This window comes from Callithrix jacchus, chromosome 6 (assembly GCF_049354715.1).
Source record: "Callithrix jacchus isolate 240 chromosome 6, calJac240_pri, whole genome shotgun sequence".
Lineage (NCBI taxonomy): Eukaryota > Metazoa > Chordata > Mammalia > Primates > Cebidae > Callithrix > Callithrix jacchus.
Window position 1 is genome coordinate 128555191 of NC_133507.1, and position 27727 is coordinate 128582917.

The following is a 27727-nucleotide window of genomic DNA, read 5'->3' on the forward strand; positions in this document are numbered from 1 at the left end:
AAATCCTTCAACTTTGAGACTTTTTATAAGTATGTAAAATAAAAGACAAAGTGGAGTCAGGGAGAGAACACAGACAAAAGTCAGATGACTTCTACCAGCTCCTTCTACGTAATTAGCTCTACGCACTTCCTCAAGTCATTTCATCTTTGTCTCTGGTTTCTTTATGCGGAAACCAAAAGTATTAGTAAAATAGACTACATATTAGCTATACAAAATAGACTCTCTATACATCCTTCCCAATGTCATGAAAATACTCTGTGAATATAATAAATTTCTCATGACCAAATCTTGTTTAGAAAAGCAGGGTATGAGGAAAATGGAATGCCCTACTCTGATCCCTCTACTTATAGGAGTGCCAGGCTCCAGGTATCTTAACTTCAGACTCTGGACTGCAGTTTCTGCTCAGTTTCCTAGACAAGGTCCCATGATACAAGACCACATACCTGTCCTTAAGGTGCTGTAGTAGATAGATGTTCTTTCTGAGGATGCTTTCCTCTAAAAGGTAACACACCATCTAATAAATCTAGGTTAGGAGTCAAACTCAAACACATTCAGGGGCCAGGAGCAGAATATACATTAGTGAAACAGTCAAGGAATATGACAATAGGGAGGGGTGGGGACTGTGGTAAACTGGATAGCACATACAATCTAAAAGGGGAAGTCGCTACATAGCACCAGCTCATCCATATCATGTGGAAAACAGAGGTCCAGAGTTGGCAAGTGCTTTTAAAGAAAGCCAAAATCTTTTGGGGTTTATATGAAATCTCCCCAATTTTTAAATGTTGGTAACTAATTTTAAAAAGTTAAAGAGTGCATGAGGCAAGCAAAGGGCCCACAGCACCAATCTGAGCCTTCTGTTCCAAATGAAAGAAGAGGCAAAAGAAAAAAACAGAGGCATATTTGGGCAATTCTTTCTTCCCTTTGGATCCAAATTATGGTATGACGTAACTGTCTCTTAGGGTAGTTACCAGCTGTAGAACCTTAAGCCTCACATCCCACAGGGTTTCCCTAAGAAATTCCTTATTTGAGGAGAGACCCAGCTGGAGGAAATATGATGAGCTGCACTTTCATTCGGCCTCTGCTCAGCTTCTCCTGCCCCACAGTACTCGTCTGGAATCCCTGAGCTCAGTAAGAATCTTATCACAAGAATGAGATCTGTAGAGAAGGCATCATGAAATGTCAAACAGGAAGAGGCAAGAGCTCTGACAAATCCAATGAGCCTTGAGGTCTGGCACCTAGCTTTAAACTTCTTTTGGACATAATCAATAGCTGCTAAATAAATACTTCTTCAATGAATTTTTTTTTAAAACTTGATTAGGGGCTACTATTATTTCTCACCGCATGCTCTTCTCTCAGATGACTGGGAGATTGGTAGATTTTGCCCAATAAGGTAATGCCTAGGGAGGAAGAACTCTAAGATAAACAGGTGACACTGTTTGAACTCTGAGGGCCTTTCAGGGGCAGGGTCTGTTATCTTCTTCTTTCAAATTAATTCAACAATTACTTACTAAGCTTCCACTTTATATGAGACTCCATGCTGGAGAGAGTCTCCATGCTCAACACCTGCCATGGTATCATAGGAAGAGAGGGATAGAAATACATGCAATTAAAGATAACACAGCACACGTGACTAAGAACTACGCTGAATAAAGTGCTATGGCAACACAGAGAAGGAACCCACTCACTCTCTTTACAGAGGTCAGTGAAGACCTTTTGAAATAGACTTTGGCAAGTGAGTGAACTTTTGCTAAGTGGAGAAAGGGAGCAATGACATTCTTAAAAGCACATACAATATGAGCAAGGGTGTAAAGAGGTGAAAGCCCCACTGTGTCTGTGAAAGGATGAGCAGTCTAGGGTTCTGATCCATGGGATACATGTTACAGAGCAGCAAGAAATGCACCGCCAGGTCCTAAAAAATGTCTCCTACTTTTGGCTGACAATTACGTTGTTGGTTCACTCTGGGCTCAGCTTTGCCAATGCACTTCTAAAAGGAAGTCGTTGTTTCTCTAGAGCCTCACTGATAACTCAGGGAAAGATTAAAGAGCTCAAAAGATACTAGTGAAGCCCAGTAGCCATATTAATGTCACCAAGTGATATTCCTGAACCTAAATGTCAAAGAAATTATTTGAGGCATTCTCTTTTGCAGATTTATATTCCCAATTAAAAAAACAACACAACAAAAACATAACAAAATGAGGACAAAACCCCAAAAAGATGGAAATTTTAAAAAATAGTTAAAATACAATGGTACTGGATCAAGCACAGAATTAAATTCCTCTCTGAGTTGCCTGGTAGCTGAAGCAAAAAGATCAACAATGGGTTAAGAAATTCTCATCAACAAATAAAAGGAACGTTAGTTCCTCAGAGATCAGTTGATCTTCATGTGTAAGGTTTAATGTAAAAGAAGAAGGAGGAGGACAAGAAAACAAGGAAGAGAAGAACAAAAGGAAGAAATGACATGAAAAAAAATCTCTCCACTTACCAAAAAAAAAAAAAAAAGTTGTGTTGTTTCTATTTAAAACTCTCAAATGTTTTGTCAGTTGAGGGAACTGAAGGTCCGGGTCCTGGGTATGTTTTTCTGCTTTGCAGCCTCTCTCTGTTGATGTTTTTCTGGCTTTCTAAGCAAAGAGGAAACCTCACCCATTCCTGTAGACATGCATTTATGACCACATTCTCCTGGCCAGTAACCCTCGTGGGGGCTCTCTCAAGGGTGGAGCGTCAGGCAAATGGATTTGGCTGTGGAGCAACTGCTTCTGTGGCTACTACTCAGATTCAAGGCAGGCACCTTCAGTGAGGGCTCTAGGGCAAGGCTCACTCATTAAGGACAAAATGTGCAGGCGTATTTGACCTTTGGAAATCCAGCCCTGGTCTGAAGCTTCCAGATTCAAAACAAAAGCTTCCGGGCTGGAAAGAGAGTTGGAGGAAGCACACTTCCAGCTTGGGACCCATCCCCCACACATTCCCCCTGTGACTGAGAGGCTCACAAAACCAATAGAGCAGCATTATTAATTCTGCAATATCATAAGAGAGGGCTTCGCTCTGTGCCTTGGTGGAGACAGAGAGGCCAGGGGAGGGGCAGGCTGGCTCCAGGGGAAAGGATGCTTCATTAGAGTCTTAACTCAAGGGAGGCAACTACTGTGTAAGCGCAACAGATGAACACAATGTAGAGAAGCTCCCATAAAAATCCTGGTCCCGGTCTAGGAGTTGTCACAGTGGGGGAAAAAAAAGGATAGCTAGACTGAGCAAAGGCTGGGTGGCAGAGAGCTGTCGTTCAGCGCAGACTTCCAAAATGCCAGTGAGTGAAAAGTCATGTCAATGGGCTAACCTAAGGCAGAAGTTTTAAATGTGCCATACAAATGGGATGCTCCTTCATCTGCAGTCACAAATTTTAAAGCATCCACTGTCAATCATTTTTCACTGGTTTTCATTTTCATTCAACAAGTACCCAAATGAACACTCACAAATTTTTCAACAGAACGAAATAATAGTCTACTTCATGGAAATGACACCACCAACCCTATCTTTGCGTTCCTTCTGATTTGCCTAGGACTCCCATCCAGCTGGGTCACTGTTTCCCTCTCATAGGTCATATGACCCAAGACAACTGCCTCTATCACCAAGTCAGTATCACCAACTCCCATGAAACCCAATGAACACAGGTTGGCTCAGTCTTCCCCTTACTTCGAAGATCTGTGCTGGTTCTGTCATCCTGCTACCATCCCTAAGCAGATTCGGTATCTGTCACTGCAGGGCAGCAAATCTGCTGACATTAAAGGTAAACCAACAAAGTTTTCAAACAAATCTTAATCCCCAAATCCTTCCTCCAGTCATGCAGATCAAGTAAATGTCTTATCTTTATGAAGTCATGGTTGGCTTCGGCTTCTCCAATTCTGGCATTTGATTCTAGATGGAAGGTTAGGCACCCCCGTTGCAAATCAGACTTGCATCGATTCAATCCATTTGCTGTTAAAGAAGCATCACGCTTCCCAGAAAGGTTTTTTTCTCCCCTTTAGTCACATACCAAGCCAGAATCAGACAAACACAGCCTGATGTATGCATTGACATTGTTCACTCTGTCAACAGGAACAATGAGATCCCACCAGTCAGTTCTGGGACAGAACTTAAGGAATGGAACTCTCATCACATCTACATTGTAAAAACAAAGTGCCACCACTGATGACCATAACTACTTATTGCTTACACATTGACTTTGTTAGAAAACATTGTGCAGTAACATATCATTAAGGCCTTACTGGCAGGCTCAGTCAAAATCTTATTTGACATGATTTAATATGTAACATGGAAAGACCCAATAACTTTTCCTATTCTTTATTTCCCTCATTTTTTTCCAATGTAAGAAATACTATAAATATACTAAGAAAGAAGTTGAGGTTTTTTTTTAAAGAACCTTTAAACAATAATACATTTATTCAGCACTAGCAAATATACCTACTGTATAAAGTATGACAACTTTTTTGCTTAGCAAGATGAAAACTACAGGTAGATACATGGATGGGAAGTTATAAAACCTAAAAAGAGACTAATTATAAATGAAATACAGGTACCTGAAAGTTGTAAGTCTTCTCAAATGTCTGTTCCATTTTAGATTCCTTTTGAGTGGTAACTGTAAACTTCCAATAAAAAGTTTTGAGAAGAACATTTTTGGGAAGATGAGTAGAAATATTCTAGATCATGTCAGATGTGAGTGTGAATGTCACTAAGGAATATTCTTTCCTGGCACTGGAATCTTTCCCTTATATCCCGATCACAATGTAAATGTCTGTGTTTATTTATCTTCCAAGTCTACCCCTAAACTTTAAGCTCCACAAGAGCAGTGACAATGTCTGCTTCACCACTGATCCTCAGCACCCAGCACAGTGCGTGGCACATGGAAGGACACCAGGAAAGAAAGAAAGAGATAATGAATGAGGAAGGGAAGGAGAAGGGTGGAGAAATGAATTAGAGAAAGAGAACCAAAAAAATCACCAAAGAGAAATAAGTTACAGCGATGAAATTCAACATTCGCTACTTCTTTCTCAAGAATTGCAATGGTTTATTATGAATGAGCATGACTATTCTACTGTCTTCATCCCTTGCTGATGGGTGATGGACCCTGATCCAGCAAAGGCCAGTCAACTGCGGGACTACAAGGAAATAACATTCTGATGTAAAGCGGCCAACAGGCAAGTAGACAGGTGAATACATCAAGGACAAAGCACTCTATGCAACCAGGGTGTTTTTGAGATTCTCCTGTTTCTTCATATATACCACCCTTCCTTCCATTGAGGCTACCATCTATATTCCTCAAATTCTCTCCATTTCTCTTGCAGGTGACTTTGGGGGAATTCAAGACACACCAGAATTTAGCATATCCTGGATCACTCCTCTCCCCTGACCACTCCCAGCCACTTTCTGGCCTGTGCTTTTCAAGTACCAAGGCCTGGGACAATATGCCCTTGCCCCTTTCCCCTAAGTCAGACCAATGTAAAGCTGTCACTGCTGCTTCCTGTCTTGCTTTCTGAACCTGACCCTTCCCCTTGCTTCACTGGACCCTCCACTTTATCTCCACTGGAATATTCCCTCTTCTGTCAGTCTCCATTCTCCGTAGGGGACCCTTTCTCTTGTCCTGTTTCCCTCGGGGATCTCCACTCCCACAAGTAAGTATCTTCCAGGGTATCCTGGAAGTAAGCCTTCTGGACTTCCTTTCTCTCTTATTCCTGTTCAAGAGAGAAAGTGTTGGACCATTGGAAGAAAAGAAGAACAAAACCCAGAAAAAGGAAAAAACAGTGCATGGCTCATTCGTCTCCCATCTGATGTCTTTTCTGGAAGGCTTTACTCTGCTCTCTTCAATAGGGGCAGCAGCTTGGGGCCAGAACATGAATGCCCCACTGATGCCCAGATAGGACAGGTAGAGTGTAGAGATTCCTTGCAAACTGCTGTTCATTGCAACATATACTTTCCCATGGTATGAACTGGCCCATGAGCTAGAAGAGGTTGGCCCCAGGGTAAGTATGAGGAAGCTAGATTGAGACTGCACTTGACAATTGGGTATAAATCCAGTTTCATTAATAATAAAGGTGATATTTGACCTCTGTCTGATTCCTACACTATCTTCTCAAATAGGTTAAGAGAGGGGTGAAGTGTGGCAAATTTGTTGCCCCCATTAAAAGAACAGCAATTGTACTATAATTATAGACAGTGGTTAATGGTCCAAATTATTGGTCCTCTTAAGATGCTTGCTATTTTTTAAGTTAACAAATAAAATTTCAAAACACAGAAACACATGATAACATATGTGGTCTACCATCCCATCACCCAAATAGCTCTTAAAAACATTAAAAGCAATGATCATATATGAAGGTCAAAAACATTTAAACAGAACAGAAAGGTATAAAAAGTAAAAATTTCCCTTTCTTTGTCCCCTAATACTCTCCTCTCCTTCTCCCTCAATTTGTCAAGTGCTTATATATCCTTTTATTTGAAATGTTATGCATATCAGCATATATAATAGACACTTTTATTCCTTCTTTTTTTCCTCATTTCCAGAAGATAATTGACTTTTCACTTTAACAGCTGAAAGGCCCCAGGTGCAGAGCGGCTGGGGTGGGGGAGTCAGAGGCTTCTATCCCCTACTCCACCTTCTGCCATGGCTCCCCTTCCCCCTTAAAGGTTTCACCCCTCTTTTCTAAGTGTTCTTACTACCACACCCACCCAGTTCCCTCAGAGAAAGCCCTCAAAATAAAATACATCTTAGGATAGCTACATTGGGAGAAGCTGGAAAAACCCCTGTATAACACAATATGCGGGATACTAATATGAGCTCCTGGCCTCAGCAGCTTCGATGGGTTCAGCTGGCCAAAGCTGTAACATCAGCCAGTTCTTGAAATGTTTTAGGATGTGTTTTATTTTCTTTAAAGGACAAAACCATGTTTTCCAATAAAGCTAACTGTAGTGAACTTGGAATGTTACCCCTTGATCTGAAGCATTTTTTAAAATAGTTGAATAAGCTTCTATCTGCTTTTTAAAAATCAAAACTAAACCTTAAAAGTATATAAATATTTAATTTCACAGAGAAAGGTATGGCTCTCCAGATGGGGAGTCTGTTCAATTCACAATCTCAAGCATTTTATGGCAACACTTCCCGGCAAATCATATTGGTGGCAAAAATCCAGCCACATACTCAAGTGTTTTGTCACATTCCTGACCCCAGAACTGAATTTCTCATGTCAAAGTTTGAGCCAAAGGTATGTCCCAACAAATCCCTACAGAAGTTGGTTGAGAGGCTGACATTCCTGTCCCTCTTCATCTTCACTTACCCATGGAAGTCTGGAGCCAGGGCAAATGGAAGCTGTGAGCTTCAGGAACCCACTCGACTTGACCTAGGGTCTACTCAGTCAGGTACAGCAAGAGAGGCTCCTCCCAACCCACCGGGTGGTACTGTTTCCCGTGGTCATTCTACATGCAAGCTTCCGCTTTGAGTAGATTTATAAAGACAGAGCTACTCAACCCAAAAAAGACAGATGAGCTAAAATCCTGGTAGCCCAGTGGACAGATCCAGCCCACCATGGTTTTTTTGTCATATATAATATTTTCATTTTGCCCATTTTTTTCTTAAATCAGGGGACTTGAAATAAAAATTCAGATTTCTAGCTTCTGTTAAAATACCAAAAGATCTGAGACCAAAAGGTCCCGCATCTCTTTTGAGCAGCATTTGACTAGAGCTGAGTGACAGCTGCCCCTTTAGATAGGGTCTATATTTTCTAAACACCACGGTTCCTACCACTCTCTAGTGTCTTATACTGTGCCTGCCTCCCTCACTGGCATTACCAGCCTGATTCCCAGGGGCCATCTTCATCACTTCTGCTCTCTGACTTTTCCTTTGCCAATGTCTGCTTTGGGCAAAGAACAATTACCCAACTGGAGGGGGATCTCCAATTACCCCTCCACCCTCACCTGATTCCCCATTCTCTGAATTCTTGGTGCCCTTAATATATGATATACCCAGTCATTACCTGTGTCCTCTATTGTCCTTCTTTGTTCAAGACAACAAAACAAGGGAATGTCTCCTTACACCCAATTCTTTGTTCTACCTAAAGGAAGCAGTTTCCATCAGCTCTTGGGAAATGATTCTTTTCCCCAGTCCCACCCAGTCATGTTGATTTCATAGCAAGTAATAAGAAACTGGTGTGTTTTCTTTTTGGCAATGAGTCTTCAATAATTTTCTGAGGAGAAAAAATTAAAAATCTGTTAAAAGCAACATCCCCACTCAGACCTGTCACTCTCTCTCCGGGAGGCTCTGACTTTGTCTTCTAAACTAGCCATACATTTTTCTAGCACTTATCACTGCTGAGGTTCAGCAGGGGTGCCAGACTAACATAGAGAAAGGGGCCTCCTGGGCCCATAACTCAGGCTTGCCCATATCTGCTCTACTGGCAGCACTGTTAGTGGTTTAAGAAATCGCTGATGATCCATCCTGGCTGACTCCTGTGCTCACACTCTGCTCAGCGGTGGTGCTGTCCACTGTTGATATGGCACTCCTGCCATAGTTACTGGCAAGAGAAAGACATCGAGAGAGCCTCTCACAAACAGAGCTGCAGATATGCTTCCATTTCAACCAGTACTCTAAGGTTGAATTATACATTTCAACCAGTATAATAGTGCAGCTTTTTACCTGACATCTGAGCTCTCCAATCCTTGTCAATATGGCACCTGTCTTAAGCAGTATGTGAATCTCAGCATATTCATTTGAAGAGTTCACAGGGGCTTGGCCAACACAGTCAATGTGGTCCTCGGATTTGAGTTCAACCTTCCTTCTGAGCTGCAGTTACCTTCTACCAACTTTATCCTGGGCTGGGACAAGAGTCTGCAGCTCAGAGAGCAACATGCCGCTCTGTCACTCTGACCCCAGTGTGCCATAAGCTAGCAGGTTTCCATGGAAGTAGACATATAGGTAAGTCCAGGACTTCCTACCCAGGTAAGTACCAGATTTCCTATCCAGGTAAGTCGCCATTTTCTTGTCATCTAACAACATATGACAGCACGTTGTTAATGTCACTGTAGTCACACAGACGTCTACTTTCAGAAGTAGTCCCCAGAATTCTCACTTTTACCCAAAACCCAGACTTCCTTCATCCCTGAATACCACCACCACCCTCCCCCACATGCACCACACATACACACATATACAGATGCACATGATTGTCTGAGTGTGGTAAAATATCATCATTGTTTAAAAAAAAGTACTTAAAAAAATAAAGAGAAGCATATCTATTCAATAGTTGTACAACACTACAGTCCACAGACTAAGTTTACTTTCCAAAATGTAGTTTAAACCAAACACACATGAATACACATGAAATAAATTACAAAGCTCTACGTCCCCTTTTAGACAACCAGTGGGAAATTTTTCAAAGTACCACAATTAAGGCACAAGTAACAGCCCCATTGGAACAAATCAGAAGTTACCAAGTTCCTGCTCAGAAAACTGAATAGAAATCACAAAGAGGAAGAAAGCCAACAAGAAGTAATACTTTAAGGATTGAAACAAAAGCCTCCCCCATTGCAGAACAGAAAACAGTAACACTGTACAGCATGTGATAGTTTACAAAGCACTCTCACATCCATATGTCATTTGATTACAGCAATCCTATTATTATAAGCCCTGCATTTCATATGGGAAAATATAATTTAATAACTTGCCTTGTTTTATACTTATAAAGTCAGGACTAAATTCTAGGTTTCTGATGCCAAATCCCTTGAATTTCCCATGCCCCTAGTATTTTTCAAACTTCAATTTCATTTCACCTTCACAGATTTTTACCAAATCAGCATTCCATCTGTAAATCATTCCCCTATTATTTTTATTTTTAATTGCCTCACTAAGACATTACATATTAAGGCCTCATGCATGCGTTTTAAATTCTTTTCCTGCAACTGTTCATTAATAGAAGATAATCATAAAATTAAAATCAAAACCAAAACAATATTATAAACTTTTAACTAGATGTTTGCCTGTCACAAGCTCTGAGTATGAGACTTGTCCTCTTTACTTAAAAAAAGAAAATGGAAGAAAGGAAGGGAGGAAGGGAGAGTGAAAGAGAGGGGTGAGGAGCGTTTACCAAGCCTTAGAGAGGTGTTAAAGACATAGCACCTCAAAGCTGACTCTTGCCTCCGTGAGTTATAAGGACTGAAAGAAAATAGCAATGGGAATAAAACTGCCTCCCAGGGTAGTTCTGTGTTATCAACACTGTGCTCATGAAGCCCTGTGGAGTGCAAACCACCCTTCGAGAAGCAGTTCCCTCAGCCATGCTGCACCATGCATTTTGTTAACATGTGAATCTGTTTAAAACATTGAAAGGAAGTTCACAGTTCTTGAGGTCCCAATACTGGCTTGGACTTAAATAATGATCTTTAAAGCTCAGGCCAGTCATCTTCAAATTGAGGAGGAGTGAGGGGATTGGAAAGGGATGTCTAGTGCTCCTCAAATTCTGATATTTGTAAAGTCTTAGTCTCTATAAATATGAGGCATAAAAAAGAGCTCCTCAATGCAAAAGCTGGAGGAAAAAAGCAGCCACATCTTGGGTAGGAGGATAACTAGTTTGCATTCTGCTTCTCTTTTGCAGGGAAAACTGTGCAAGGAGATTCTATGACCATGTAATGTCTGCCTTTCCCTCTCTTTATCTCTCTCTTCCTTTTTAGAAATATTTTTCAGAAATATTTTAAAAGTAGCTAATTCACACCGTTAAATAGTCATTGGTTTTGACAATTTTTACACATACACACACACAAAATAATAACCCTGGGCCTTTATTTGGCACTCAAAAATTTTTTAAAAGAATAAAAAAGTAATCAGAGGTTGGAAAAAAGGAGAACACCCAGCAGCAAGTAATTCTTTTTTAAGTGGCTTTTTAAACTCATGAAAATAATGACCCTAAAAGTCACCATCTGGTCAACTTAAATGATATCCTTAGTAATATAAGGAAGTCAATATAAAAGAATACATTTTTTAAAAACACCCCGAATGTAGAACAGCATCCTGAAAGCATTAGAAAAGGAAGGCCAAGTGCCTTGCTGGCAGTGTTCGAGTGCCAAGGGTAGGAAGAAAACACATTGCTTGATTCTAAGGAAAGTACTTTATTATAATATCCTAGACTTTTTCACACAAAAAGCATCACTTCCTTGGTGAAACAAGTCATATAAAATCCACTTCCACAAAAAAATAAGCAGTTATGGGGGTTAATGGAATTCTCTACAACATGCTTTTATGTCAGACTAAGAAAACTAAGAAGTGGTTATGTGTTTTTCTCACACACACATGCACTCACACTCATACACACACATGCGTGCACACACACACGTGCACATACACTCTCACACACACACACACACTCTCTCTCTCTCTCACAGAGTTTTTACTACAACTGACCAGCTGGGTCTTCTAGGAGTGGCAAAAGAAACTGTGACAATAGCAGGCTTTTTTGTTAATGAGGAATGTCTGATGGGGAAAAAAAAATTGTTTGGTATTGTCTCATTTTACTCCCACTTAGACCAAGAGGCTGCATGCTTAGGAAAATCAGAGTCAGTTTCCAAATTGGAAAATGTTACAAATACCAATAAGGAATGAACATGCTCTAGAGCAACTGCTAAGCCCAGGCAGGGGGAGGGGTGAACCAGATGGTCTTTTCCATCCCAGATTTCGATGATCTACAACAGAACCTGAATGACTAGGAAAAAGTGAGATGCGATTTGGAAATTGCTTTATAAAATAGAATCCCAAACAAAGACACTCAACAAGGCAGAGAAATCTAAAAGGAAATACAAATGGATTCTGGGTGAGAGCAGAAAGCAAGATAGTTTGAAACTATGATTGATAAATAAAGGCTGTCCCCACATCAGAACATTTTGGAGGGGAAGATGCCTTAGAGAGATGCTAGTCACAAGCCCAAATACATGTTCACTGGGCCAGAGCTCAGAAATGAAGTGAGGTGGAAATAGTGGGGACAGGGTTAATTGAAAAGTGCACGATCTGTCTAAAAGCATTCAAATTAAAAAGAATTGAAATATGCATGCGGGCCAAATAAAACATCCTCAAGCCAGTTCAGTATAGGAGCTTACTGTCTGCATGTCTGATAATCTCAGTGTTCCTAAATCTACCTACACTGTTCACATGAAGAAACTGAGGACCAGAGAAGACACATCATTTGATAACCACAGAATAGGGAGTGTATACGCAAAGCCAATTGCACGCTGAAATTATGTTAAACAACAGCAAAAAAATAAATGACATTAAGCCAAATGTCATATGCCTCTGCATACCTTTGGTTCAGGTATACTCAGTTCACGTGGTTTATTCTTTTAAGAACAAATTAAACTGCCATCTAGTTAAACACAAAGCTACTGAGAACTGGAGGAAGAAATAGAGGGAGGTGGTGCTAAAAAAAAGAAAAAAGCAAACAATGAAGGGTTCAGAGTCAGATTTTTTCAAAAACAACAGTTAAATTTGTAGTTACATTCGCTACAATGACCCTAAGTAAGACATGGCAAATAGAGCCCATTTTACAAACAGATAAAGTGAGGCATTTACAATGATTGTGTCACAGCTTATTTTTTTAATATGTTTTTTAAAGTTAGGTGTTCAAGTTTCCTTCTAGATGTTTCTCAAAGAGAAAAGTGAGAAAAATAATTTTCATTTCTGGTATTGGTTATTAAGAATCTTTTTTTAAAAGTATAATTCCAGGGAATAAAAAACCTAATTGAGATATATCAAGTAGTGGAAAATCTTCACAGGAAAATTCATGAAGTAGAGAGAAGGATGAGAACATTCTCCCTTGGGGCAGCCAGAAAAAGACTGGAAAAAGAACTGAAAAGTTCCTTCAGAGAGCCCACCTCCTGCTAGCCAATGGGACTTTCCTTCCCTGGTTTCTCTGTAGCTAAGAAAACACAAATATATAATCCACAGAAGGAGAGAATGCAGCCTTCACACAGGCTGGCATCTCTGAAATAAATCTCTCCATAGGTGCTAGGCTAAACCTTAAATATGAAGATATAATCGTAGAGTTTTATAGCAGCATATGCATGATTCTTCCCCTCCCCCATAAAACTCCCAACATGAACAACCACATCAAATTATTGCTTTTCAGAGGCCAATTCAAAACACCCTACTTTATCACAGAAAGAATATTCTTTATGTATGTGAGTGCTTCCATTATGTCTTATTTGAAGGGGGAAAATGAAATAAAAATCCTATCTGAGATATTTATAGATCTCATAAAACCTGATTCACTCTCATAAGCTGCAGTAAGCTCAGTCATCAGGTAAGGCAGAAATGGCAGGTGTAGTAACCAGCACTGTATTATGTTATATATGCCTAATTCTGGCTCTTAAAAAAAATAACTGCATACTAGGAAAACTTAAGATATGTAAGTCGTAAGTCAGACTGGAGAGAAAGAAAAGGGAACGGGTTGGACATTCGCATGCACAAGCCAAGCAAATTCCAAGGATGTCAAACTAGGCCCAGACGATGGGAATTGGTAGTCCTCCCCCAGTTCCAAGCACAAATTACTTAATGAGAGTTCTCTTGTGGACAAATAAAGGAGTACCATATCCAATGCCCAGCATTTTGCTTTCCCCTGCCTTCCATCATTTATTGTCTCTTGGACTCTCCAAGCTCACTGGGATCTTCAAGAGACCAAAGATACCACTTAGAGAAAGAGCACTGTGCCTCTGTACTATTATTGAGAGGAAAATGGGGAAAGAAAAAGCATTTGTTGGGTGGATGTTATTTGCCAGACACTAGGTCAGAGAGCTGATTCTTATCAGGAATTAAGAACTCCATTCCACAAATGACAAACGAGACTCAAAGATGTTAAGTGACTTTCTCAAGGTTCCACCGCTGCTTGATTTCAAAGCCTCCATGTAATTTGTCTACTGTGAAACACTGTGACCTTAAAAAGTGCCTCGCACAGTCCAGTCCTTTTACAGATGAGAAAAACAAAGCCCAGAAAGAAGACAGACCAATGAACTACTGGAATCCATATGGGGCCACTGATTGCCAGGTCACAACCTTTGGTTTCTGCCCTAGTGTCTCCTACCTAAACAGCAGTCAGTATAGATGTAACAAGTAAGAGTGCTGGGCCCTGCTGAGGCTTGGATCCCAGCTCAAATACTTGCAAGTTCTATGATTTTTAGCAAGCCATTCAATACCTCAAATCTCAGCTTCCCCATCTGCAAAATGGGGATACACAGAATATGCATTTCACAGGGTTGTTGTGAGCATTCATTGAAATGATGGATATAGGTGCTCAAAGGAGATCATCTTTAGGAAGTGTTTGAAACATATGAGACAGTACTATGATGCTTTTTTTTTTTTTTTTTGAGACAGAGTCTCGCTCTATCGCCAGGCTGGAGTTCAGTGGCGCGATCCCAGCTCACTGTAACTTCCGTTTTCCAGTTTCAAGCAATTCTCCTGCCTCAGCCTCCCGAGTATCTGGGACTACAGGCACGCACCACCACACCCAGGTAATTTTTTGTACTTTTAGTAGAGATGAGGTTTCTACTGTTGGCCAGGATGATCTCGATCTCTTGACTTCGTGATCCACCCGCCCTGGCCTCCCAAAGTGCTGGGATTACAGGTGTGAGCCACTGCGCCCAGCCAGTATGATGCTTATTTTCAAGGCAGGAAGATTAGCCAAGTGGAAAGAGGAAAGAGAAAAGTGTATTCCACCACTGGTTTTTTGCAATTCATTTGCTTTGCAGCCACAGTAAGACAACTTGCTTAAGCTTCCTGTGCCCCAATTTTCTCACCCCTGAATGGGAAATTCTGTAATACCTGTCGGCTCCCTAGTTACAGAAAGAATGTGCCAATGACATGAGACCAGGAGCAAAACAACACGAGCCCTTCTGAACAAAAGCTCAACACAGATGTTTGTTAGATTCTCATATGCAAACATGAAAATCCCCATCACAGAGGAAATAATCTCTTGGTTCATATTAAAGAAAAGCAAGAACCTTGAGAAGGAGAAGAGAATGTACAAACTAGGGCTGAACAATCTTGGAATTCAGAAATGAAGCCGACTCAGGTCTGACCTTGAGCAGCATCTCATCACTCTCAGCAGAATCAATTCTGCATAGGGCCTCACAGAAGACATCCTTCAACACCATAGTCAGGAGCTGCACTATACTAACATGGTCTGTAGTGACCATATGAACAAATGCTAAAAGCTCAAAAGGTAGGGGGTGATGGGGTAGAAAGTATCTATTTCCACTCCTTTGTATGCTGAGCAAATTTGCCGCCTCTCCAAAAATAAGCACCAATGTTATGACCACTCCATTGAATTCCTGCTCACTCGGCTCTGGAAAGTGAATGTGAGAACGGGGTCAAGAGCAGGTGGGCACTCCCTTGCAGGGCAATTGCTCCACAGCTAATTGCCGTTTTCACAGCTGGGTTGAGCTTTCCAAAAGGCATCCTTCAACCCTGAGCTCTGAGCTCCTCTCCCGATGTTCTCTCTTGCCAACCATACCCCCATCAAAGAGAGTTTACAGATGAAAGGATGTAGCTACAGGACATACAATTTTGCAAACATCACAGTTTGAAAAAGAGGCGTTTCTAAGGCTTCTTTGTGAAGATCACCACACGCTCACAGTTATTACCACAGGAGCTAAGCCTTCTATGGGTATGAAGGCAGCCTCTTTGCCTGAATGTCCTCGGCAGCAATTCTTCCACAGTTTATTTTTGCTCCTCTTACTAGAAAGATGGCTGCTTTGAAATTCTTTATAAACAGAGTCTACTTCCAAACACTGTGGTTGGTCAGTAAGAAAATGGAGAGCTGCTACCTAATACCTCTCCAGCATCACCCAACAGGTGTACATGCATGCATCCAGCCCTTTCAAACCATGGAGCAGGCTGAGATGAGTGGAAAATCATGGCCAAGGGCCTATTGAGAATGAATTATTTGAAAACCAGCAAGGCTGGAGTTTAAAGCTCAACACCACAAAGTTTCCAGAAATGGAATTTGACCAGGTTAAGCAAACTCCTGATGGATCATAGGAAATGTGAGCCAAACATACTGCCTTAGATACTTTAGGGTGAGGGAAAGCAAAGCAAGAAGAATGAAACAACACTTGGGCAGCTACTATTAACAAAAGTGCCACATGAAGCACATCCACCAGCATGATCCTGTTTTACTATAAACCTCTGGTCCATGTGGATTTCAAATTACACAAGACATTAAATATTTCAATATAAGAAGTAGGTAACCCCAACTCTGATATACCATTAAACTCTCTATACATCAATGGCTCAATGCCTTGGCTGCATATTGGAATCGCCTGAAAGCTTTACAAACACTGATGCCTGGGTCCCTCTCAAAGAGATACTGATTTTATTGGCCCAGGGTACGGCCACAACTGAGAACCGCTGAAAAAGACATAGTCAAATCTTAAGTCATAGTCATAACATGATCCTCAAATAACTATCAAATGCCCATGGTGTGCAAAGCTTTCTAAGAAGCAGGTGATGCATTAAAAGCTGACTACCAAAACTATACCAAAGGCATCAATTCCTCTTTAAATCATAAACCTAACAGCAAAAATGAGACAACAGAAAAGAAAAGAAAAGGCAAAGCTTTATTGTAACTAAAAAGTATAAAACATCATGAAGAAGAAAAAAGTTTTGCACAAGAGTATAGAAATCATAGCAGTTACGGTTGGCTGGCAGCAAGGGAGGGAGTTTGGCAACCATGTGAAAGTTACGGGATGGGTGGAACTTGAACAAAGAAAATCAGGAAGGGGAGAGGGTGGAAGAGGAAAAAGGCTAAAGGAAACAACAAAAATAAAGACAGAAGCAGGAAAAGCATAGTCACCTAGTTTGGATGGCATTCACTACATCTGAAAAGGGGGGAAACTTGCAAATACTATGTAGATCCAGTTTTGGAACACCCAGACTCTTGGAAGTTTGGCCTCATGCTATGTATAAGAGGGAGTCATGAACAGTTTGAAAGCCACCTGTGGTGATGGTGGCAGAAAGGTAAGTCCAGGGAGGTGACAGGGATTGTGGCAAGGCAATGGCCGAGCGTGCCATCCATGAAAGGCTGATGCTGAAGCACTCCAGAAGCCAAGTCAGTGGGATTTTTCAACTAATTTTAGACTTCAGCTAATTAGATCTTTTAATCTAAGTTTTTATTAGATTCAAGAAAAAGAAAGGAGTTACAATGACGAGAATGTCAAACCTAGATCATGAAACAAATAATCACATCATTAAAAGGAATAGGGAAGCCAGGAAAAAGGAAGCAGTCCATGGAAGAAGTTGATGAGTTAGGGGTTTAGAACATATTCAGCTGAAGTGATGGTGGAACAACCCCATAGCCTGTCTTGCTAGTTGCTTATTTCCGGTTAGAAAAAAAAAGTGAGGGCCTGAAACCCAGGAAAATATCTGGAGGTAGAGATGTAGGTTACAGCAGCTGTGAGGAGATGAAGAAGCCCCCATCTAGGAAGGAGATTTTAACCTCTCAGATGTTAGAGGTAAAAGAGATCTGTGAGACACATATTCCAGGAGAGAACTTGCACCATCAGAACTACCAGAGATTCAAGGCAGTAGGGAAGGGCAAAAAGTAAGTGGGGAAAAATTGAGGCAAAAAAGTGAAGTGAGCCCTTCTATTTTCCTTTCCTCATTAGGGACAATGGTGAAAATTAAGCCTACTTCATCCACCAGACCTCGAAAGACTTTTGGAAAAATCTCTCAGGTTGAGTTTCTACACTACTGCTTATTACAACCCTCTCAAGAATCTTAAAACATTTCAAAAGATTTTCACAAACTGGCACATGGGTTGCTGGTAAAGTTTTGGGCACTCTCTTTGTTGGTAAGGTATCAAAAACAAAGCAATTTCACATCTGTTGCTTTCTTCTTCCATGTAGTTCTATATTCCATCCCACCCCCTACCACATATGCCCTATTGCTCCCTTCATACTCCCACTCCATTTGTTCTTACTGAAACAACAATAATTTTTATAAGACTAGAGTTATAATTGGGGCTTTCTTTTCAGTACAGTGTATATTTTCCAATTTGCCACATATTAAAGTGGAAAAAGAATCAAATTAAGCCTTCTCCAATATTTAATAGCTTGGTCTAGAACCTAGCCAATCCCCAAATTCCATGTACCAGTACTCTTAAAAGTAAAAAGGGAATTTTCTTGCCTCCTTTGAAGGGGAAAAAAGAAAAGAATCAGGGTGAGTCAAGGTATATTCAGGTGACAGAAGGTAAGTAAACTGTTCTGGGCATCTGAGAGTTCTGGGCCCTGAAACCATCAATGTTAATAACGAGTTGTGTGGCTTGGAGAGTGCAATGCCTCATTTGGCTTTAAGAATCACTGAGTTCAACTCTAGTTTTTAGAGTTGAGAAAACCAAGACCCTTTCAAGATTTGAAATTCTGGAATTCTATATTCCTCACTTTGGTACAAGTCTGAGGATGTGACTTTCAAAATGACCCTCAGGAAATGTCAATATACCCATATTCAGAAATAGATATCGCATATGGCTCTACATTAATTATTTTAATTACCTCTAATCATTTCCCAATGACACAGACATGGGCGCTGTTTCCTGGCCATTACAGACATGTGTATTCACATTATACACTCATCTGCCCTAAAAGTATCCAGCCCCCAACATGCCATTAAATGAAAGCTTTTTCACAACAGAACCTAGAAAATCTCAAGCACGTTTTATAAACAAGGTTGGAAAAATGTGGGTAGTACAGATAGGCACAGGTCAGTGTTCAAACACAGAATTAAATGTTTCTTTCTTTCGTTCCTTCTCTCTGGCACTCATGCTCTACCTTGTTTTACTTAATTTTGAACATGCTTTCTCTGTCCTACTTGAGTCAAGCTCCTAGAGGGCAGAATCTACATCCAATTGAATTTTGCACTGCCCAAATACAGTATTATGCACACAACAAGGGCTTACGGAATGAAGTATTTGCTGTGGAATATTTTCTATAGTTGAATATAAACAACAAAATCCCACAAGGTGTGACAAGGTCCATCTACCAGCTCAATGAGGAATGGTATCCCACTGAAATTAGTAGTCACTCCCATCTCAATTGGGTTGATACTAGACTCAGATCTCAAGGCTACTGCAAATGCTCAGCAATAACAGTTATATATCAAGCATGTGGTACTGGTCAAATGAAGTGGGGATGGACATGATACATTTAAAGGGACTAAGTTCTTAGGGTCACACCAAATACCCCGTGAGGAAAACTAAAGGGATGTAGGGCAGTAGAAATAATTCCGCCAATTAGCAGGAACAAATCAGGGCAAGGCGGGGCGGTGTAAAATCATGAACAAGCTTAGGTAAAACCATGTCCCAGTAATGGCAATACGTTGTTTATGTGGGGAATTTTAGATAGAATAAGGATATGTATATTCTAAAATGAGCGTACAATGTAACTGAGGAGTGCTTTTTAACTTGTCAATGCTACATGTAACATACAAGAGTAGACACTCTAACTTGTTTCACCAACTTGAACACCATTAGTAGTTGAGTTTTCTAATCTCCTACTTGGTAAGATTTGGCAGTTTGGGGTTAAAACATTTCCCCTCCCCCCCCTCGCATTTATGCTAAGCAAGCAGTCAGTTGATTTGGGAGAACAAAGGGACTTCTGGAGAGGAAAACTCTGCCCCTCACCCTCTGGCACCTTTCAAGTTAAGTTGGGGAGCTGTCCTAAACTTTCAGCAAATCTAAATTCTAACACATATGCTAACTGATATATCAAGTGAACTAGAATCACAAAGCCATTTTCTGCATTTGCCAGTCGTGGGGTCCAGCAAAGGTAATTAAAAACCCACTGCACGATACCATAACATGAAAAGATAAGGGACATCCAGCAACCCGTCTAGAATCAGAGCAGCTATCCTATCCACTTGAGCCAGCTGGGACAGGCCAGAGGAAATTGTGTTCTTCTTTCCTTAACAGGCACAAAGAGTGATTAAAGAAGATTGTAATGTCTTCTTGTACTCAAAAAGTGAAAACACAAGGATTCTCTGAAGGGAGCAGAATGTGAAGATTCATAAGAGAATGGCTATTAAAAGCCCCATTAGGACCCTCTCTGAACTATCTCCATTTAAGTGGAGAGGCAAATTAGCCCCCACTGGCATTTATGTTTAGAATGGGCTGGCAGAAAGAAGCAGCCCACATTTGGATGCTTAAGGTCTCTGACATACCCATACATAAATCATTTCAGGGCAAGGCTGTCATCCTGCATCTTCTCTCTGCCTTTTAAATGGATGGGACCCCCAACATCCCATTCTCCTCAGGGGAAGGAGTGGGGGTGGGAAGTTCATGGAGAACAAAGAATAATGACTTCCTTTTCCCCCTACTAAGGACAGATGTAGTAAAAAAAAAAAAAAACTGCATTATAATGTTTGCCCACTTTAAAATACCAAACTTCAAACAGGTAGACTGAATGATAATGTTTGAGAGCCCCTAAACCTACACAAAGATGTGTCTATTAAAGGAACATGGAAATGAATCTATTCAAGAAAGGCTAAGTGTGTGACTGATTGCATTCACATGTGCTTTCATTTTTAGAGATACATCTATTTAGTGATTGCATCTTCATAAAGATAAATTCTGGATAACAGGGGCAGATGTATTTTTATTTCATCTACCAAGTTGCTGTTTCAAATAAAGAAACAGATTTACAGTAACTGAAGAACACACAAATCACATACCAAAAAAAAAGCCAGTTATTTTATCCTTTCAGTGTGGCTAGCAAGACTCCTTTGTGTCTACAAATTTCCCTGGGTGGTGCTGTTGCCAAGAAATTCTAATTCTTGACAAGGTTTTCTGCGAACTGGGGACAGAAGCAAACCTGCGGATGGACAGACCCTACACTTTGCTTTGTCTTCCTGGCTGAGACAGCACCTGGCGGCCCAGGCCTGAAGAAGGAAGTGAAAAGCAAGCTCTTCACATAAAAAGAGAAGCAATGTGGTTCACAGACCAAATCCCATCCCTGGTACCATGAGGCTGTTCTTGGAATGCAACCATTTCTATAGGTTTTCCCCTATAGAATCCTTATACCAAAGGCCCTCATAAAAAGTGTTTCAGGGTGCCTGAAACCAAGATGAAATTGCAGTGTATGGGGACACTTTAGTCCTTACAGTAGCCAAGTATGCCATTAGTTTAAAACAATAGGGGAACGGGGGAGGAGGGAGGAATGTTCTATGATTTATTTATTTGTTTCCAGTAGCAGTGGAAAATTTTCTCCCAGCAAGGAGAGGCCTGAAATTGACCCCATCTGCCAATTATGAATCAGCATTAACAACAAACATAATTCCATAAGACTTTTCAAGGAAACATGCGATGCCCCTCAATGACACGATGCAAAGCTAAGTCCAAACAAGACTTAGATCATCATTGCTTGACCTGCACTCATGAAACAGCAGACTAGAGATAAAATATGTAACAATTCTAAAAGTCTTCATATATTCTATAAGAAAATAAACTATTCTATCAAATCCTTTTTTATTTTCCAAGTCAGCAGTGTGTCTAAAAAAAAAAAAATCATAATTTCTATTGGCAAAAACAGTCATGAATGAGTTTGCCTTTACCCAAAACCAAGTGGTAACCCATAAGAAATTCTGGTTTCTGTCCTACCCTTGACCTTTTCCTGCTTTTGCTCAGACCGCTCTTGGAAAATGTCCTACAAGTTTTCAAAGCGCTTAAGGCTGGTAGTCTTAAGAATTGTGCGTCAGCTGAATTCTATAAAATAATAGACTACATAAGCACAGTGTAATTTACAGTTATATGACAGGCAGAAAGATGATGTTACTCGGGCCAAGTGCTTAAGTATGCAGTCAGAGCCCAGGAATGGAGAGCTGTTAATGTGGGATGTCCATTTGGATTTTAGAATTATACCAGCAACGATTATTTTCAGAGTTGGAGCTATGTGGCTAAGGCATCATTGCCAGAAAATCCAATGTCAAAACGAGGATCTCCGTGACAGGAGGTGGCCCTGTCATGGGCTCTCTATTAGGCAGGACAATTATCCCGTATCGTAAGTTTAAAGTAAAATCCCCAAATCATCTACCTTCAATTTTCAAATGTAAAAAATGTTCTTGAGTTTATCATCCAAGCCACTCTTTCTCTAGAAACCAAATCAGATTATCAGAATCTCCACATTTCGCTCATCTCCACAAGCCTAGGTACTGCTCATTCTAGAAGAACATCTAATAATTACTCTTCATTTGACCTCTAAAATCTGATTACCCCAGAGCATAAGGAAACTTCTTCCTGTCTGGGGTTCTTAGTAGCAACCTTGTTGAGCTGCTTTGAGCAAAAGAGTCTCAAAATTTCATCATCTGATAGTTGATTTGGAACTAACCGTTGCATATAACCATCACCACCCTTATACTCGGAAGCAGCAAGGGGGCTTGGGGAGGGAGAAAAAGGGATAGGGGTTAAAGGTTTTGTCATCAGTGTAAACCTATGGTCCTAGTCACCTTTATATAGAGCAGTTGTGACTACGGAATCCAGAGCATAAAGCTCCCTGGAGTGATATATTGTTTATTAGTGCTTCCCCACAAGTTATGCATCAATACTGGCTATAAGCATGACACTGAATAAGTTGGCTAAGGGTTTTAAAATGAGAGTGGCTGGCAGTTGGAGAGGGTTAAGGCAAGAAACGATGGGGTTCGGAAGGGTGAAAAATCCTTTGCCTGTAGAAACTAAACTAGAGCTTCCCTGAAGGGGGAGGAGGCAGAGGAGCAGGGGGAGGAGGGGAGAAGTAAGAGCATTGATGGCTTCTTAGGAAACAATAGATCTAATACATCCTCTAATTGTCAAACCAATGATGTTTCTTTGCAGATCTAGTCCTGGATGGTCTAGCCAGATCTAGAAAAGCAGGTTTCCTGTGTGAGACCTTCCTCCAAATCTGGCTTTACTACTCTGAAAACTTGAACCAAAACAAAGTTGCATGATTCATCAGGAGGGAACGTTCTAACAAATAAAGCCAACTTTCTTCCTTCTAACACTGCTTCACAGTTAGTCACAAACAAGGGCTGCCTTGGGCAGGCTGACTAAATCAACAGATTCCCTTCTCTAACCTGTCTAGACAGTTGTTAATATGCAACTGATTCCATACCAGTGGGCTGACAGTGTGAAATGAAGGCTATTTCAGAAAATGAAATTCAGGCAACATTTTGGATTACTTAGCACTGGGAATAAAAGGAAGAAAAAGATCCAGTGAGACCCTTCATGAGATACTCTCGTTAGGGATAAGGAAGGGGATGCATTTAAAAAATACTCTATGCTAAAAATATGTGAACTGTGTATGTGTTTACAGAGAGACAGAGTCAAGCATCTGCCAGCGTCCTTGGACAGGAATGCATGTGTGGACACAGAGACACCAGAGGCCAATACCTGGAGAAAAACTCATAGCCTCTGACCAGAAGAGAACAACTAGTAACAATGGTACAGTTAGAAGATCCGTTTTGCCATTCAGCTCCTTATACCAAAAGCCAAGCCTCTTTTGCTCAAGCAGTGACTGTTAAATCTCAGCCTCAAGCTGGCAAATCCTGCTTTGGATCCCGGCAGAAGAGGAAATTCAGCCGTTCATTAGCCTTAACAAGCTGCTGTCACTAAGCCTAGAAGTTACAAGAGCAGCCACACGCCGAGCCTCTCACAGCCCTCCCCCCAAGGGCTAGCGGGTGTCTCCAGGACGGACTGTACAAGTTCACACTTCCTATGTGCAAATCCGGACTGTCTTCTTGGACTTTCCATGGTGCACACTGTAGAATTTTTAAATACCCGTGTCCCCCCGCCCCCACCCACCATCTTTCCTGCAGAATGTCCCCTCAGCAGCTCCTAATCGCTGCTGAAAAAAACCACTGTTTCCGCAGCAGAGCCAGCACTTTCCACTGACCAGCACTTTCTTTATTCCACTTCACAAAGCCCAGTGAACTTGTCACCAGCCCCCGCTTCATCCTCCCTGGGACGGCTAGTCAACTTGGCATCGGCGCCCTTCAGCATCCTAAGAGTTTGTTAACCAGTCCTCTAAGACAAAATCAGAGGCGTGGAAGCATACACCAGCCTTTGTCCGAGGCTGTGCTGCCTAACTAGAGAACGATCCCAAACAAAAAAAAGAGAAACAAGGACACACATAGAGGGTGTTCTCTTTCTGGAGGCATCACACTGGGAAAACCTACAATGCATTGTCAGCCTCAGACAGCTACATCTTCCCGTCCTCCCTGAGTATCTTTTGTCACTGGGCTCTTCTCTCTTTTGCCTACCTGCTAATCTCAAAATCAAGATCCTATTCTTTATTGACACTCGCTAATTACTGAGAAAACACTCCGCTTTGCTCCTGCCCACCCCTCATCCGACCGTCGTAAGCACCAGTTGAAACAGATGAACCTGATTTCAGGTACCAAGTGGGAAGAGCTCATGCAGGCGGGAACGTGGTCCCTGTCAGCGATCGCTCCTAACACCCCAAGCCACCTTCCCACCCGGCTCCTCCGAACCCCAGAAGTTCGGCAGATCTCTAATAGGGGACAGCGAGCCCGACAACGTGTGCGCAAGGATGTGTGTTGGCGACTGAAACGCAGGCAGTTCGGACCGGCTGCTCAGCTCGGCACACTACGAGGTTAGGGGTGGGTGGAGAGGTAAGCGCAGATGACTGTTTCAGAAAACATTTTCAACAACAGACAGCCAAAAAGGAAGAAAAAAAAAAATCAAACAAACAAACAAAAATTTCAACCCAGAGCCCACACCAACGCAGCCCCTGCGTCTCCGCCGCCACCACAAGATTTACACAAGTAATTTAAATCATTCACCTGCTGCCAGGTCTCCTCCAGGGATGGCAAAGCTGAGAAGTAGCCGGTATCGTGGACAAGTTGTAGCTCCTGGAATATACTATAACTAGCCAACACGTCCATGCTGCTGCTGCCGGGCAAAACGGGAGGCGAAACCCTCCCCCGAACACAGTTGGGGCTGTTTGTTTGTCAGTCTGTCTGGCTCACCCCCCAAGAAGGCAGACATCCAGTGGCCCTTTTGTTTTGTTTTGTTTCAGTCAACTAAAAAGGAAAAAAAAAAATCAATGCAGGAGAGGGAGAGAGGAGGTGAGAGAGGAGCGAGTGAGTGGGGTGGATGGAGAGAGGCATCCAGCGTGTACAGTGCAGACGACTGCCAGGAAAAGGGGACTTCTCCACGGGAGTAACAATTCCCTTCCAGGGCTCTAATCACTCCAGCTCGTGGATCAGGAAGGGGGATGCAAACTCACTGACACGAAGCTGCCATCTATTTCTGCAGCGCTGTTCGCTCCTAATGCAATCTTTGCTCTTTATTTTGGGAGGTTGCATTTTTTTCTCTCGCGATCGCTTCTCTCCCCCCCTTCCCTTCCCCTCCCCACCCCCCCACCCCATCCTTGCTAGTTTGTAGTCTCCCCCTCCCTTTTCTCCTCCTCCTGCTCTTCCCCCTCCCCAAACTCCCTCCCTCCGCCCGGTTCTCCGCGCAGCCGTGGGATCTCGGAGGAGGGCTTCCATTAGGCCGCGTGTGACCATGTAAGGTAAACAGGGGGCTCATGAAGTCACTGAGGACCAATGGGGAGCCCGGAGCGGGGCCCGGGGCGGGGCTTGGCTCTGAAGGCGGGCGCGGATTGGCGCGCTACGGATCTCCCTGCTGCCTTACAAGGCGGTGCGAGGCGAGCTATTTTTAGAGGGCTATATAAGGGGGCTGAGGCGGCCGCTCGGCGGCTGGGAAGCGTGAGCGCGAGGGACTGGGGGGGTCGCGGCGACGCTCGGGCCAGCTCCCGGGACGCCGGGGCGGCTGGGCTCGGGCTGGTCGCCGGCCTCCAACCCTCGCCTAGGTGCCTGGCGCATCCGGAGTCCGCGCCCCTCAAGAGGGAAGGGGTCGCGCGTTGCCGCGGCGGCGCTGAGGCAGGCGGGCGGTCGGGAGGTGAAAGTCCGGAGTGCGGGGTCCGGACGCCTCCTGGAGGGGGCGCGGCGCAGGGGGCCGCGGGGAAGCCGCCGAGGGCGCGGGGCGGGTAGAAAGGACACTGGCCACCCCGCCTCCGCTTGGGCACGGGGCAGGGACCGGCAGGAGGCGGCGCCGGGGAGGTCCTCACGTACTCAAAATCAAGCAGAAAAGGCACCCAGGGCCCCTTCCCGAACTCCCCACAGACTGCCAGGGTGCAGAGAAGAAGCGCCTGAGAAGGAAGTGCCACACAATGGGAGAGAACAAAGGGGAGCAGCGCGAGACCGCGGCCTGCGCCCGCCCCACGCCTGCGCGCAGTCCCCGCCCCGCCCCGCCCAGCGGGCGCCGCCGCCGCCCTTGCGCGCCGCCACCTGACCCCGAGCTGGAGATCTGGCCGGAGTCCGGCTGCTAGAGTTGACTGCAAGGAGCCTATGGCCCCAGTGTGCGTTAAAGAGGCTAGAAGGAGCCCAGGTAGATATGGGGCGCAGGCTGTAGCCGGGAGCTTGCGAGGGGGCCTTTACGTGAGGCTCACCGTGGGGTCTCCAGCGAGGTGTCTCTGCAGAGCTGCGATGGTGAGAAGAGGAACTCGATTGGTGTCTGGAGCTGGAATGTAGAGACATACAGAGATCTGTTATGTCTGAGATGAAAACCCTGAACAACACAGGTTAGGGTTGACCAATTGTTTGCTTGACCTTAAATGGTTAGTGTGGTTTAAGCTTCTCCAAAATGCGCTGTGAGCTGCGCTTCCACTTTTGGAATGATTGCAGAATTCAGTGCTTAAGAGATGAGAAACTTCGTTCCACCAGTAATGGAAGAAACACTTCACCTTAATCACCATCCTTGCCTTTCCCTCCCTTCGACTATGTGGGACTCGATATCACAATATTTGAAAGACTCTATGAAACAAGCACAGATTGAAATTCAGTATTTGCCAGGGAATATTAAAACAGGAATTACTGGGATTAAGGAAAGCCTAATTTATTTACTTGTTAGTGTCTGGAATTCTGTTGGCCAGATTCATAGCATTCATTGTATGAGTATAATTGGTACATTTACTCTAATGTAGATGCAGATGCATCTGCAATTAGATGCGCAAGGATGCTGCCAGCTAACTAGCTGCATGACTTTGAGTGAATTAGTGGGTCAGAACTTCTACCTACCCATCTCAGAAACAGAAATAGTGGTATCCGCCTTGTCTGATTGTTATGAAGTGTCAAAATATCTTTGGTAACTCACCTAGCATGGTATCTGACACTATTAGATAAATACTAAATATCAGCTATCATTGTCTCCCGACTTCAGCTATGTAAACTAATAGGACCCTTAGGAGAATATACTATTAATAGAATCTTGAAAATGCAGCAAAAGGAGAAACCCTTTGCTAGTTTGTTACATGGTCTCCCCTTCTCCATGCTCTCCCCTGACTCCCATGCTGTTTCAGTTGGGGGGATGGGCAGGAGCCATTGAGAAACACTAGGGCAAAAAACATGTTCATGAATAACAGGAGAAGGAAAGAAACTTGGGTATAGAAAACTAGAGGCAAAAGGTAAGGCAAGACCAACCAAAGAATTTGGTACTTGAGACTCAAGTGAATTTATTTGGTGTGTGTTATATTGTAACCATTTTTTGAATAAAATAGGACATATCAGTTGACATGAGTTTGAAGATTTTACAAATAACAGTTACCATTTATTAAGCACTTTGTGCTGTATGTATATAAACATTATATATGCAATGTCTCATTTAATCTTAAGGACAGC

General features: G+C 42.5%; 1 protein-coding gene across 5 annotated transcripts in view; it reads right to left on the reverse strand.

Annotated features, from left to right (window-relative positions):
• KLF7 (KLF transcription factor 7) overlaps nucleotides 1-26222 on the reverse strand; it is a 91688-nt gene extending 65466 nt beyond the window's left edge. For 2 of the 5 annotated variants that reach the window (XM_008999333.5, XM_035305463.3), the window contains exons 1-2: nucleotides 25276-25323; nucleotides 24830-25069 (exon numbers count right to left, since the gene is read on the reverse strand). In XM_008999333.5, coding sequence (XP_008997581.1) covers nucleotides 24830-24931 — 102 coding nt within the window. In that variant the 5' untranslated portion in view covers nucleotides 24932-25069; nucleotides 25276-25323. Of the gene's footprint in view, nucleotides 1-24829; nucleotides 25324-26122 lie in introns of those variants that run through there. The other 3 variants (XM_078329139.1, XM_017973672.4, XM_035305467.3) reach the window with 2 other exon arrangements.
• Between the last annotated feature and the right edge of the window lie 1505 nt (nucleotides 26223-27727).